The sequence below is a fragment of the Euprymna scolopes genome, chromosome 38 (genome assembly GCF_053919585.1).
Source record: "Euprymna scolopes isolate OS-2025 chromosome 38, ASM5391958v1, whole genome shotgun sequence".
Classification (NCBI taxonomy): Eukaryota; Metazoa; Mollusca; class Cephalopoda; order Sepiida; family Sepiolidae; genus Euprymna; species Euprymna scolopes.
This window is the reverse complement of record NC_136519.1, coordinates 24,042,135-24,059,062: the sequence shown is the minus strand read 5'-3', so window position 1 is coordinate 24,059,062 and position 16,928 is coordinate 24,042,135. Positions and strand designations below refer to the sequence as shown.

At 31.3% G+C, this 16,928-nt stretch overlaps 1 protein-coding gene across 3 annotated transcripts in view; it reads left to right on the top strand.

Moving 5' to 3' along the window:
- Positions 1-16,928, top strand: part of LOC145263095 (dynein light chain Tctex-type protein 2B-like) — a 254,270-nt gene that overhangs the window by 110,523 nt on the left and 126,819 nt on the right. Inside the window, exon 1 of one of the 3 annotated variants that reach the window (XM_080119996.1) lies at positions 518-901. The exons of the other annotated variants lie outside the window; for them this stretch is intronic. Within the exon in view, the coding sequence (XP_079976122.1) occupies positions 855-901 (47 nt within the window). The 5' untranslated portion in view covers positions 518-854. Of the gene's footprint in view, positions 1-517; positions 902-16,928 lie in introns of those variants that run through there. 3 annotated transcript variants of the gene reach the window in all.

Genomic DNA, 16,928 nt, shown 5'->3' with positions numbered 1-16,928 from the left:
ACTAATTTAATTAAAAAACAAGAAAAGAACAGTGCTCGTTGTAATTCAGATATATAATAAGCTCGATAGGCAAATATCTTAGAGCTACTTTAATATTTAGTAATGTGATTGATAATTTAAAATTCAAATTAGAATTAAACATTAAAAATCTGTTTCATAAGAAGGAACAACAGTCAGTATAATATATATATAATATATAAAATATATATATATATATATATAAAATATATATATATATATATATATATATATATATATATATATATATATAAAATATATATATATATATATATATATATATATATATATATATATATATATATATATATATATATATATATATATATATATATATATATATATATATATATATATATATATATATATATATATATATATATATATATATATATATATATATATATAAAAAAATTCGAATCAGCTTTCGCCGTTGCTTGGATATACTCAGAAGCAACCCCACCTACACTCTTATAATTTCCCTGGGTGTTATTTTTTCAGTCACTACCCATCCCATCCACCTTGATCATTGTCTTTTTTTTTTTTCCACTCACTTTCCCAGACATTTTTTTTTTGTTGTTGTTATTTACACCGACCATTAACATCGGTGTGCGCCTGTGTCTGTTTGTACGGACAGAAAGGGAGGAAGAAAGGGAAGGAGTGTGTGTGTGTGTGTGAGAGAGAGAGAGAGAGAGGAGGACAATCCAACGCCACCTTTGACGAATGACAAGAAACCCGTTTGAACGATTTCCAACCACTGCAACTACCCATTAAATAGGTCCTTCAGGGCTTGTGTCAGATTCGGCGGTCGGGGGAAAAGAAAAAGAAAGCTTATCATGTTTTCGACATACGAAGAGCTCTGTTCACCTTACGATGTAAGAATGTAAGTAAAAGAATCATATCTCCATAAACATTATTTGATGTTTTATCTTTTTGATTTTTATGCCCAATCTTTTTTGAAAAATTATTTTGTTTATAAAATTCTCTTAAGTTCTAAATAACAAGTCAGTAATCCCCTCTCTATCTATCTATCTATCTATCTATCTATCTATCTATCTATCTATCTATCTATCTCTCTCTCTCTCTCTCTATATATATATATATATATATATTATCTATATATATAAAATCTATATATGTAAAACAAATGAAATATCTATCTATATATATATATATATATATATATATATATATATATATATATATATATATATATATATATATATATATATATAGATAGATAGATATTTCATTTGTTTTACATAAGCATTGATATGTAGCTACACACCCATGATGAGCATGTTTCGGTATGCCAGTTAATAGTAACTAGAGAGCTCTCTAGACGATATTGCGTCATCATGCTCATGAATGTGTAGAGGCATACTCATGCTTATGTAAAACAAATAAAAAGTATATTTTGCCCTACTTCGGCAGTGGGGCACTGGGGGGGGGGCACTCTTGCCGTAACTCGTTAAAACTTCACTGGTTGCTTTACCTCTGGAAAGGCCGCCCGGCGCCCAGCTTACCTGACTATAAAAAAAAAAAAAACGCTCAAATATGATATATTAATTTATGCAGCTTTCGTATTTTATTATTAGTAAGTCAATTTTTTGTTGATTATTATATTGTATCCTAGTGACTGTAAAAGTTAAAAGGAAAAACAATATGACTTGTGTACTATCAGCTAGAATCGAAACCAAAACATATCGCTCTCCAGTCTTATTCGTTACCGTCTGACTCAAATCCATACCATTACAATAACTACTAAAATTAACATATAAATGTATACTTGCATATGCGTACAAAAGCATTTTAAGTCGACTTAGGCCTGCCAAGTGCTTCGTTTTATTCAATTTTGACCTCTTAGTAGCTATTTTTTTTTTACCGGCTAAAGATCAAAACGAATTTGTTCCACGAGTCCAAATCCCCTATATATATATATATATATATATATATATATATATATATATATATATATATATATATATATATATATATATATATGTTGTTTTGTTTTGGTTTTAGCGATATGTTTTGAATGAATTCAATCATTTACGAAAGTGCATTTTTACCTAAATGCGAATTGGGAATAATTTTCCCTTTTTTTAACCAATTTGGTACCCCCACATGGGGAGCTGTATATATATATATATATATATATATATATATATATATATTATTTTTAAAATGTAATTATCCACTGACACGTGTTTCGTTGTCTACGACTCATCAGAGTGGCTGTATCTAGCGAGATTAAGTTTCAAGTCTGTAGACAAAAAATTGAGAGAGGAGTTTGGTAGAGACCGTTCTCCAAACAGACAATTTCACTTATATTAGTAATTCAGGTTCGGTTTGTATAAATGAGTTTTATTTTTACAAACATTTGGCCGCCTAACGTTGGTAGAAATAACATTTTTATTGTGTGTGTGTGTGTGTGTGTGTCTGTGTGCAATATTAGCTTTCACCTGGCGTTGCCTGGCAACTAATGAGAATTCCATAGACTTACACTCTCAACATTGAACCCCATATTATCATTTTTATGTTTTTATTTCTAAAATAAATAAAGAAATCTTCTTTACTGTTTATGCGTAGTAAATAAATAAACGTGGTCTACGTGAATGTTAATCCCATAATAAATAAATAAATAAATTTCCCCAAAACCTCTGGCCTTGATGGAAGGGAGACAAAAACTTGCTGCTATGGTTTCAAATTTCAAATGATCTGAAATAGCAGCAAGGGGAGACTTGATTCCAAATATTTCTCATATGTTATATCTCCCCTCTTTTGGAAATAGGGTACGATTATGAATATCTCCAGTATCAAATAATCATTATACACTGTGAAATTTACTTTATATATAAAAGAAAACCAAAGAGGGGAGATATAACATATGAAAAATATTTGGAATCAAGTCTCCCCTTGCTGTTATTTCAAATCATTTAAAACCATAGCAGCAAGTTTTTGTCTCCCTTCCGTCAAGACCAGAGGTTTTGGGGAAATATCAGATAGTTTGTAATTCATATGCAAAACTAGGAAAACAAATGACTATGGTTGAAGTATTGGTAAAGATGCTGTGTGTGTGTGTGTGTGTGTGTGTGTGTGTGTGTGTGTGTGTGTGTGTGTGTGTGTGTGTGTGTGTAATAACTCTAATATAAAATTATTACCACCATTGAGTTCACTGTGTAAGATTTTATTTGAAAAAAAATTGTGTTTGATCTTGGGATAGATCTTTGTCTAAAATTACATCCCTGACAATAGGAATCGATAATTAAGCACTGGATGAACTCGCAGGAAAATTTGAAATAATGGCGTATTGACATACTTTGTCAAATTTTATCCTTATTAAAATTAATTTTAATTTTCTAACTTTTGGTGACATATCGAATATATATATTAAATTGTGATTCAATGAATTTCAAAAAACTCTCATTGAAATGAAATGAAGTGGTTGAGTTTCATTATTACCAAACGGATGTAAAGAACGCATAACATGGATTTTACCAAGCAAGCTGGATCTAAAAAAAACTTTCATATCCTTTTTCTGTAAATCCTCTTGCTACAGGACTTCTGATGAATTTATTATTTTGACTTTTACTTTCCATGTCTCACTGACTTTAGCAAATAGGGTGCATACCTTTATAAGTATTTGCTAATATTTTCTCTCCTCTGATGAGATGGTAGACATCGAAACCCTATAGGTTAAGGAGATTAATTTTCTAAAGCATTCTTTGTCTTGCTTAGAATAATAAAAATTCTTTGATATGAAACTCAACCACTTCATTTCATTTCAATGAGAGTTTTTTGAAATTCATTGAATTACAATTTAATTTATTTGCTCTATCTTGCATATCGAGCAATTCTTGTTTAGATGGGATAACTTATAGAATATTACTGCCAGTAATATTTTGTAAACTTTACAATCTCACGTTTCCATAACTACTGATTGGTAAATAAAAACTATTCTGAAGTACGTACGTACACACACACACACACACACACACACACACACACACACACACACACACACATTTTTAATGGCTTATAACTTTAGTGTTTTCTTTTAACACAAAAAAAATCACCAATAAATAAGTAAACCTTAAATCCAAATAAATTTTTTTAACTAATTTCCTTACGTTATTTTCTCATAAAATAATTTGGTTCTTATTTAAAATTCAACCTAATTTTTTTAAAATGCAGAAAATTCTTTGTAATGTATGTATGCGTCCCAGAAGGAAGGTTTCATATTCCAAAAATTATGTAAATTCATCAAGTAGTTTCATTCTTTACTAAGAAAAAAAAACAGGATAGATAAGTCCACAATAATTCAAACTTGCAAGATCAGCTTTGTAATGCTACCAATTTAACATTAATCGCTTTAAATTGTTTTAAAATTATTTTCTTTATAGAAATAAAACTACTTGATCAACTTAGGTGATTTTTGGAATATGGCATTTCCATTCCGTGACGAGTAGGTACATAGATATGTTTTCTGTAATTTTTTTTAATTATTAGGTTGAATTTTAAATAAGAACCTTTTTTTGTTTATTTTTGTTTTTTATAAAAGCAATAGAAGTTACAAATACAACTCGTCCTCATGAGAGCAGAGTTCGGCACAAGGTCGGCTTTTAATGTGGATAAAATCCAGCTCTTCTTCAAAAGTGGAGCACTCTGGATTGGGACGAAAATTAACATTGCCTCAGTCTAGAAGGAATTTTTCTTTCACTGACTCGGAACAAAATAGATGAAGTGTAGTGCCAGAACGGATACTACACTTTGCTCCTAGCCAAAAAGCTCAACTTTAGTTTATTCATCATTCCAAAATATATCATTTTCCATCCTTACTATTGATTTTATCGATCTGACGTATCTTCACTTATTGATCTCTCTCATATTCCAGTTTGTTAAACATCTGTTCGAAACTGTTCATATATCAGTACGTACTGCATTTATTTACGAGGGATGCTCCTAAAGCAATGCTTCCTATCTTTTATTCAGCCCGAATGCATCAAACAAGATTGAAAATTGTATCGTTATGATGATTGAACTCATGCATTCATTACCTGAGAGTTTCATCTCTCAGTTGCAGATATTGACGGCGTGGGACTCTAAAAAGCAGCCCCCTGTCATGGACATGCGTCAGAAGCAGAGAGGCGTCATTGAATTCCGATCAACATTCACCGGCGCCTTGTTATTATTTTTTTAACGTTTACAAAGCCGATAGCAATTAATGTCAGCACAGGAGATGGGTTTGCTGATTTCAGAATGATGACAGATATGAGTGACAAACGTTCTCCGGACTTTTACGACTGAAGCATCGTTGTCAAAAGTGCATCGAGAATGGTGATGAATATGTAGAAAAATAAATTCTGGAGCACAAAAGGTCGCCATTTTAATGGTACCACTTCTGTCTTCCTATAGCTTCAACGTTTTAGTTTTGGAATTAGAAAATTGGTTGGAACGATCCTCGTATCTATCACAGCCTACTCATATAGAAGAAAAACTAAAAACAAAGTAAACATATACAGTGCTAGTGCTTGCCGTCAACAGCTCTCCGTGTCTGGATTTGAAAGTGAATATCGTGCACATAATTTTGGAGAGAGAGAGAGAGAGAGAGAGAGAGAGAGAGAGAGAGAGAGAAGGAGAAAGAGTGTGAGAAAGAGAGGAAGAAGGAGTGAAAAAGAGAAAGAGAAGGAGTAAAAGAGAGAAAGAAGGAGTGATAGAGAGCGAAAGAGAAAGAATGAGAGAGAGAGAGAGAGAGAGAGAGAGAGAGAGAGAGAGAGAGAGAGAGAGAGAGAGAGACTCTTCTGTTTGCCGGGATATCTTTCTTTCTAGCTAGCTAAGGTATATTATTCATTGCAATTACCTTCCTTGAAAACTAATAAACATAATAAGAAAGGTTTTGATTTATCTCTTCTTTAAACTTAAATAACTTTTATTACTGTTAATATCGACAAAATTGTTGCATATGTATAGGAAAATAGGACAATAAAATCACACATGAATAACACATAAGATTAATTTATCACAAACTGTTCAAAAAATAGTTACACAAATTAGGTGTGCAGATAGCTGTGTTTGGTTCTTTGCTTTCTAATTATACATTATTTCAAAAACGGTTGATTGTTCAGGAAACCATGTCAGTTACCATAGCAACATGGGTTCCCATGTTTTATCCGGACTTGTTTTCATTGGTGATCTTTTAAACCAACGCATTTCAGGTGGAAACATTAGATGTATTTTAGCAAAAAATTATCCAATATTATGTTCTACTAGCTGGCAGCCCGGCGTTGCTCGGTCGTACAATACACTAATGCATGATACTTCAGTTTATGAAGTTATTATCATATATTATGAAGAATAATTTGCCCGGTGGACTTATTCGCAAAAAACTAAAAAACAATAATGATAACGTCGTTCATCAAATTCCGTCTGTGTTTGTTTACAATATCACGTCAGCTGTTATTTTGGGCTTCACAGTCTTAAAAATAGTCTTTCTTCTGTTAGAAAGAAGAATTTTTACACTAGCCGGTGGAAAAATTCTTTTTTTTTTTTTTTATCTATAAGCAAAAGACTGTTTATAAGATTGTATTTTTTGGATTTTCGATACTTATCGGATGAATTTCTATACAAAACATATCTAAGAACACTGCCAGACATATAAATTACCTTTGTGTGAAATTTGAAGAAAGGCTCAGTCGTTTCGGGATCTATGAGGAAAGAACTTACACATGCACACACACACACGTGCACTCACACACACACAAACACACACAGTGACTGTTATATAATAGTAGAGATAGAGATTTAAAACTGACTTATCTCCCTTAGTTTACACCAATTTAAGTCAAGGGAGATAAGTCAGTTTGTCATAATAAATTGTTTGCATAGCTCTTCCACTTTAACACGTACGATAGAACTCAATAAATTCTACTTTTTTACTTGTAAGCATTTTTAGTGGATCATTTTTTGTAATTTTTGGAATTTATACTAATTTCGACATGACTCGTAAGTATGTCATGTTTTTAACTGAAATGTGTTGGCTTAAAATATCACCAATATAAACAAACGCCTAACATATATTTAATTATATAAAATAGTCTTTTGTTCTCGTGTTTATGTATAGGCGCTATTATTTACCCCATCCTAAATAAAATGAAAACAAAAGAATAAATAAATTATCGTCTCTACATATGCACATCCATGAAAGGATTACCGTTTTCAATATTCATACTTTTAATACGTTTGATTTCTATTTTAATTTAATTAAAATTTAATTTCAACTTTACTTCTTCAAATCCAAACCTAGTTTTTTGCACAAAATATTGACTTATTCTTTATATTAAACGTTGATTATCTCAAAAATAATGATTAAAAACAAACTTCATTTATGAAAAGTCTTATTCCTACCAAATAGTACTTTCCTTCCAATGTTTGTGTATAGACATTATTATTATACTCACCCCAAAAACATTTCTCGTCTTTACGTAAGCACATTGTTGATGCTCTTTTTTATTTTTCAAAATAAAACGAACTTTAAAATGTTCATTATTATTTAAATGTAATAATTAGAGAGCGCTAAAATTAATAGTTATAGACAGTAAAAACATATTTTAAAAAGTATTAATAGTTATAGACAGTTAAAAAATATTTTAAAAAGTATTAATAGTTATAGACAGTTAAAAAATATTTTAAAAAGTATTAATAGTTATAGACAGTTAAAAAATATTTTAAAAAGTATTAATAGTTATAGACAGTTAAAAATATTTTAAAAAGTATTAATAGTTATAGACAGTTAAAAAATATTTTAAAAAGTATTAATAGTTATAGATAGTTAAAATATTTTAAAAAGTATTAATAGTTATAGATAGTTAAAAAATATTTTAAAAAGTATTAATAGTTATAGACAGTTAAAACATATTTTTAAAAGTATTAATAGTTATAGATAGTTAAAAATATTTTAAAAAGTATTAATAGTTATAGACAGTTAAAAATATTTTAAAAAGTATTAATAGTTATAGATAGTTAAAAAATATTTTAAAAAGTATTAATAGTTATAGACAGTTAAAAATATTTTAAAAAGTATTAATAGTTATAGATAATTAAAAATATTTTAAAAAGTATTAATAGTTATAGACAGTTAAAAAATATTTTAAAAAGTATTAATAGTTATAGATAGTTAAAAAAATATTTTAAAAAGTATTAATAGTTATAGACAGTTAAAAATATTTTAAAAAGTATTAATAGTTATAGATAGTTAAAAAATATTTTAAAAAGTATTAATAGTTATAGACAGTTAAAAATATCTTAAAAAGTATTAATAGTTATAGACAGTTAAAAATATTTTAAAAAGTATTAATAGTTATAGATAGTGAAAAAATATTTTTAAAAGTATTAATAGTTATAGATAGTTAAAAAATATTTTAAAAAGTATTAATAGTTATAGACAGTTAAAAAAAAAAGTAAAATACACTTGGGATTCAGAGATGGGTGCAAGACTTTCTAGGATTCTTCAATTTTTCTGGGCAACACTAGAACATACATAATATAGTCATCCACAGTGTGGCTAGAGGGAGCAAATTTACTAATGATACGAAATCCGAACAGTCATCCCATCCTTCTCTTTCTCCTTCCCCAGTCCTCCTTTTCTTCTCTCTTTCCACGCTTTTTTCTTATCCTTTCTCTTTTATTCTTTACTTCCCCTCTCTTTTCTTATTTATTCCCCCTCTCTACTTTTTTACTATCCTTCTTTTTCTTCTTTCTTCCTCCTCTTTTTCTTTTTCCTCTCTCTTTTCTTCTTCTCTCCTTTTTTTCTTCTCCCCTGACCTAACTTATTCTTCTACCCTCTCTCTTCTACCCTCTCCCCTTTCTCCCCTCTCTATTCTCCCCTACTCTTCCCACCATCTTTTCTTCTCATTTCCCCCTCTTTATTCTTTTCCGTTTTCTTCTTCTTCTTCTTCTTCTTCTTCTTCTTCTTCTTCTTCTTCTTCTTCTTCTTCTTCTTCTTCTTCTTCTTCTCTCCCCATATATACGTGATGTACGTCTTCAACTAATTTTCACCCCCCTCCTCCTCTTTCTTCTCTACATTTTTTTTTGCATACAGCATAATCACGTTGACAGACCGGTACCCGTTAGATCACCGAAGTTAAGTGATGTAGAGCCTGGTCAATAGTAAATTGGGTGACCATTTTATAATACCAAGTGCTGTATGTGCTCGGAGCCTGGAGAGGGATGGGCGCCGCCAGGCTATTCTTGCCAAAGACATGCTGCATGAAATAATTCAGCGCCCCTACGACCCCAGACGGTTAAAGGGACACGGCTATCTTTTCTTTTCTTCTCACTTTCCATTCTTTTCTTCTCTCTTCCTCTTTCTCTTTTCCTCTTTCTCCTCCTCTTCTTCTTCTTCTTCTTCTTCTTCTTCTTCTTCTTCTTCTTCTTCCCTCACCCCATCTCTCTTTCCCTCTCCTATATTTCACTTTCTCCCTCTCCCTCTCCCTCATATATGTGTGATGTACATCTTTAAGAAGCTTTTCATCCTAAAATGCTCACGCACCTGTCATTACGTGCATTTTAGGTCAACTTCCTTTCTTTTTTTTTCTATTCTCATTAAATCCTCTAATTTTTGCTGCATAAAGAAAAACTTTATCCACAGTTTAAAATGTGGAAGAAAACAAAACAGGTTTTTCACTTTTTCATTTCTTTTCAAACAAACAAAAATTAAACAACATACATTCTTATCTACACGTTTTTTTCTGGGTCAGTGAAGTGAAATATAGCATAAAATTTCCAGTCACTGAATCTTTTGCCCCAAAACTTCCCTGATTTCTCACTACCAATAAAAAGAAATTTACTTATCCTGTTTTTATATAAATACTAGCGGGACCCATGTACCGGCGTTGCCTGGTAAAAGTATAACACAATGTCAAAACAGATTCGGTAAATGACCCCCCCCTCCCTCCGACGAAAACAAATTAAACTACGGTTGTCCTTGTAAAAAGTAAGTACTGGCATTTATGATCAAAATGAAATCATCTAGTTTCCGCTGTCGAGCATTGTCTGACAGTGACAGCTAGTAGAAACCACTGGCTGTCATTAACGATTAGTTTTGGTTTGAGGTGATTACTGACAGGCACTAGTGGGCACTGACTGCCTTTGCAACTGACAGTCACATAATCAGTATCAGCCTCCATTGGACTGCTCCGAAGTGAAATTATCTGTCTTCAATAGTTGGGTATTGTTGGGTACTACTGGCATCCACTGGCTGTCAGTTGTAGGTACTGATGGTCACTAACGGTTAGTGCCGTTTTAAGGTGGTTATTTACTTTTACTTGCATTTACTGATGGACACTGGCTATCTTTCCAACTGTCATTGTTGGTTCCCGGTGTTCACTGTTGACCATGACCAGTATCAACTACCATTAGACTGCTCCCAAAATGAAATTATCTGTCTTCAATGGCGAGCACATGTGGTCATTGGCGATTTTAGGCAATTACTTGCATTTGATCATTATCGGTCACTATTGATCATGATCAATGTCCGGCTCCATTGGACTGCTCTGAAATGAAATGGCCTGTCTTCAATTGTTGTACATTGTCATCCATTGGAGGGTACTGTTATAATAGTGGGCATTGGTTGTCACTGGCAGTTATAACAGTGATTGACAGTGATTTTAAGGTGGTTACTGTCACTTCTTGACAGGGGCGAGCACTGGTGGGAACTGACAGGCAAATTGCCTGTCTTCAACTGTTAGGCACTGTCACTGAGTGGTGGACACCATCATTCATAGTGGTCATTGCTCTTTTAAGTTGTCTACTGGCCCTTTATGTTTTGAGTTGATTACTGCTGTTTTGAGGCGGTTATTTGCAGGTATTTACACATGGTGACTGGTGGGCATTGGCCATCTTAACTGTTGTTCACTGGCTGTAACCATCGCTCAAAGGTGGCCATGACCAATGTCATGTTTTGTTCCAAGCCTGAAAAAGCATGGAGCATCCTAATTTGCTGCGTCAATATAGATGTTTTTGTACTTGTGCAGAATATGGACAGTGCTATTTTTTTTTTAGCTATGATGTTCAATTTAAATGTAACTTTATATGGTATTGTTTATGTGTGAAAATGTTAGTTGAAAGTACAAAATAGTTACAAAAAGCTGTCGTTATTATTTTTGCACAGTTCGTATTCTACTTAACATATTATTATTAACTGATAAGCGAAGGTATATAGCACACATATATGAAAAATATGCAATGTGTACTATATATGAAAAATATGCAATGTGTACCATATATGAAAAATATGCAATGTGTAACATATATGAAAAATATGCAATATGTAACATATATGAAAAATATGCAAAGTGTACTATATATGAAAAATATGCAATGTGTACCATATATGAAAAATATGCAAAGTGTACCATATATGAAAAATATGCAATGTGTACCATATATAAAAAATATGCAATGTGTACCATATATGAAAAATATGCAATGTGTACCATATATGAAAAATATGCAATGTGTACCATATATGAAAAATATGCAATGTGTAACATATATGAAAAATATGCAAAGTGTACCATATATGAAAAATATGCAATGTGTACCATATATGAAAAATATGCAATGTGTAACATATGTGAAAAATATGCAATGTGTACCATATATGAAAAATATGCAATGTGTACCATATATGAAAAATATGCAATGTGTACCATATATGAAGAATATGTAATGTGTAACATATGTGAAAAATATGCAATGTGTACCATATATGAAAAATATGCAATGTGTACCATATATGAAAAATATGCAATGTGTACCATATATGAAAAATATGCAATGTGTACCATATATGAAAAATATGCAATGTGTACCATATATGAAAAATATGTAATGTGTAACATATGTGAAAAATATGCAATGTGTACCATATATGAAAAATATGCAATGTGTACAATATATGAAAAATATGCAATGTGTAACATATATGAAAAATATGCAATGTGTACCATATATGAAAAATATGCAAAGTGTAACATATATGAAAAATATGCAAAGTGTACCATATATGAAAAATATGCAATGTGTAACATATATGAAAAATATGCAATGTGTAACATATATGAAAAATATGCAATGTGTAACATATATGAAAAATATGCAATGTGTAACATATATGAAAAATATGCAATGTGTAACATATATGAAAAATATGCAATGTGTACCATATATGAAAAATATGCAATGTGTACCATATATGAAAAATACGCAATGTGTAACATATATGAAAAATATGCAATGTGTAACATATATGAAAAATATGCAATGTGTACCATATATGAAAAATATGCAATGTGTAACATATATGAAAAATACGCAAAGTGTACCATATATGAAAAATATGCAATGTGTACCATATATGAAAAATATGCAATGTGTACCATATATGAAAAATACGCAATGTGTACCATATATGAAAAATACGCAATGTGTACCATATATGAAAAATATGCAATGTGTAACATATATGAAAAATATGCAATGTGTAACATATATGAAAAATATGCAATGTGTAACATATATGAAAAATATGCAATGTGTACCAAATATGAAAAATATGCAATGTGTAACATATATGAAAAATATGCAATGTGTAACATATATGAAAAATATGCAATGTGTAACATATATGAAAAATATGCAATGTGTAACATATATGAAAAATATGCAATGTGTAACATATATGAAAAATATGCAATATGTACACTTTACGGTTCTTTGATCACTAGAGCAGTGCACCTCCTGTTGAGAAGAATGGGCTTTCATAAAGCTACTAGTAGGCCGCTAGGCATTGCTCGGTTTAAAATATGCTTAAATATGATATTTTGATTAATGTAGATTTCGTATTTATGATTATATTATATTGGACCTAATATATAATAATGATTTTAAAAAAAAATGACTCATGCGCACTACCGAGAATCGAAACCAAAACGTTTAGCTTACGATTTACTTTTTTCTTTGATGTTAATGCCTGAGCTATGAAGACATGTTTGCTGCAAGACTAAAAAGTAAAACATGAACCAATAACTATTACGTTACATATGCATATTCGCAATGATGTCCTTCGACCTTCACTTGGAAAATTCCATTTTGTTTAATTTTCACATTTTTGCACTGATTTTCCTCGGTTAAAACCCAAATATAAAATTTTGCATGGGTTCGAATACCCTATATACTAAGTTTCATGTCTGTATGCCAAAAACTGACAGATGAGTTTGGTAGCTAAAATTTTAAAAACAAATACATATATGCATACGTAAATATATATAGAAAGAGGTTTGTGTTTACTATAACCTTTTTACACAAATATTACGCAAATATAAATCATGTAGAATATCTGCATGAATATAATTACACGTAATAGTTAACTAAAGATGATCATCCCATAAAAAACCGAAAAAACTAATAGGGAATTAATTAAAATGAATGTTTAAAAGAATATGCAAATTAGTTAGATCTTTTGCAGATGAATGCAATTCCACGACCCATATATAACTAAGTTGTATTTTCTTTTTAAATAAATAGAAAAAAGGGTTTTTAATATGAATATTAACACACAAAACAAAAACAAAAATTCATAGGAGTATAGATGATGTTCTCTCTGCCAAAATATCCAATTATTGATGGTCAACACAATATAACAGATGGCAACATCAACATGTGCAAATGACCGAGCCATGTGCGAGGTGACGTCACAGTGTGGAAGAAGGAAACGAAAAATTATAAAAAAAGAAAAACATGGCCTAAGAAGGACAGAAATAAACGTGTTACACACGTGGCATGAAAGCTACAGGGAAAGACGTGTCCTAAACATGGCTGGACAACTACAGAGTGGTCCGTGTTCAACATGACAGAGTCTTCTTGCTAAGCACATTGGAGCATGAGAAGACTTTTGAAGAGACAAGGCCTTATTTTGGAAGTACCTGTAAATAAATGTCTGTTGTTTCAACTGAAAAAAAAAAGTGAGCCGAATTCTTTCCTTGTCTTTGTTTCCTTGTGACTGTCTGCATACAACGTGTGGGGTCCATAGTGATGGCATGCAATGATTACATTACATTCTAATTTAAGAGGACTATGGGGACCAAACATCCATTAAGACTTTAAAAGTATTAATATATTATCTGAATAGTTCAGTGGGTAAGATATCTAGATGATCCGGTCATGATCAAAGTAAAGTTTTGTTAATATGTTTTTCTGTTTTTTTTTACATAGGCATCACCACTTATCAAGGCCAAGAGGTTACTCGAGGATAAGGGTTAAAGAGTGTACAGTAGACAATTGGACAATATAGTAATCGTTAGTAATGTAAATTTGTTAAATTTATTAACTTATATGGAACGTCTCATCAAAAACTTGTTTACGTTAGACTTGAAGACAACCATATTGTAGTCAGCTGGAAAGCAGAAAAACGGAAGACAATTCCATAGGTGTGCAGTTCTAAGAAAGAAGCTTTGCTAATGGAATCTACGTTTAGGTTTAGGCACAGATAAAGAGTGTGGGAAATTATTGATAGTGTTTTCTGCTGGATGGGTGATTCTTGTGAAAGTTTGGTGAGGGGGGACCATAGACTGGAGCTCAGTCGAACACTTGCCATGAAAATAACGATAAAGCAGAGACAAACATCTCTTCTGTGAGAAAGAGGTTGCAGGGAAGAGAAAACGACTTCCCCTACAAGGCTACACAGTCTATTTTGAACTCTATGATGTCATCGCACACTCTAAACCGGGCAATGTCATGTAACCTATTTAGTATCATATAGAATTTAAAAAATAGGATGTATTTAAAGTTTTAAGGAAGGTTCGCCACCATAGCTTGAGTAGGTTAAAAATGAGGGATAACTTCCATTGTCTTCCCAGAGGATTTTATACATATTCCAATTTCATAAAAGTAGGCTATATTCTGTGTAACTTAATTGCTAAATATATTTTAAAATCTTATATATATATTTGACTGTTGACATGTAATGACTACGTTAGAACAGGAACTACTCTACTACTTGTAAAAAATAGGTTTCCGCCCCACCCCGTCGCAGATGGCACAGACGGTCATTAACGATGAAGACGTTATATTTTACACATCACATGATGCTAGGATAGAACATCTCAAAAAGGTATCCCTATGGGTAATGTATGGATGAGTCTCTTAACCCTTTTCGTTGTCTTGGGCAAAAATAACCTGGTGGTGTTCATCCTTCTTTAGACTTCACCTACATATTCTGGTATCACCAAATGGTCACCCATTTTAGTACTAATCAGGCTCGATGTCTCTTAACTTTAATGATCTAACGGGAACCGGTGTGACAACGTGATTATGCTTTATATGTAATGACAGCTATACAAAACCTTTACCCCTAAATAGTTTCATAAAATATACGAATGAATGATAACTGGAACTTCCATAGAATAACTTCATGGATAATTCTCTCCTTTTTATCCTGGTGCTACCAGACCGGGCTGTCTGAAGATACTGGCTTCCTGAGCTAAAATGCACCGAACTATGCTATTTTGCATTCTCCCCCCCCCCCTATTTTGAAAAACAATTGTTTGGTAAATTAAAAAATAAAAACAATTTTCCTCTGCAAAACAACCAAACCAAACATAATGAATGAATATTTGAAGATATATGGAATTCAAATCATGAAAATATTTTCCAAAATTATTGGATTCAGCATTAAATAAGCTTAAAAGGGTTGATATGCCATATAGCAAAGCAACCAAACCAAACCAAACACCATGAAGATATAAAGAATTTCAAGCATACAATCTTTTACCGAAATGATTGGATTCTATATTTGATAATCAGTAGAAAATCCTGGTGTTACCAGATGAGGCTGTTCGAAGATATCGGCTTCCTGACTTAAATGCACTAAACATTGATGCTATTGTTTTTTTCTTTTCCCTTGGCAAAACTCAATCATGTTCTGCAAAGGCAAAAACAATTTTTCTCTACAAAACAACCAAACTAAACACTGTGAATAAATATTTGAAGATATAAAGAATTTGAAGCATAAAACCTTTTTCCAAAACAACTCAAAGGGGGTTGATATGTCGCCGTAAAACAAAACAACCAAACCTTCATTTTTGATGATTCAAAAAAAAAAAGAAAAAAAGAAAGAAAATAAAGAATCTGGTAAATTATTATCCAAATTTCAAACTACAACATTTAGTACAAATTGGAGAGACATATCTGTTTCTTATTAAACATCTGAAACTAAAATAGAAAACTAACATATGTGTTCAATACGTTTTATTCCCCCCAAAATGTTTACTTATTCATTGTAAATATTATGAAAAGCTTTTTGTTGCTATTTTGGTTCAAGGATTTCTAGTGGCAGTATATTTTTCTTTCCTCTAATTTTTCTTTATTAATTTTTTTTTTTTTACAATGGCACTGACGGTTTGTCTATTAGTGATGGGACGATTCTAATATTTTTACCAATTCTGATACAATTACCGATTCCGCCCTAAATTCCCGTTTCCAATAAAAATTACTGATTTGGAATCCGATTCTTTATAAATCTCTAAATATTTAACTATAAAGTTGCTATTTTTTCTCCCAGATTACCATAAAAAGCACATGTAAAACATAAAAATACACTTGTGGAGGGTAATCTATAGCTTTAAGCTTTATTGGTAGTACGAAATCAGTAAATACGTATTATTTTATTATTACTACCAGCAATGAAAGATTTTGTTTTTAAAGATAATTATGGAATCGTTTTTGGCATTGGAAAATAGACACAAATTTTTCAGATTCTGATACCAATTCAGATACCCAAAAAGGTATCGATTTTTCTGATTCCGATACCGATTCCGATACCCAAAAAAGTATTGATTTTTCAGATTCCG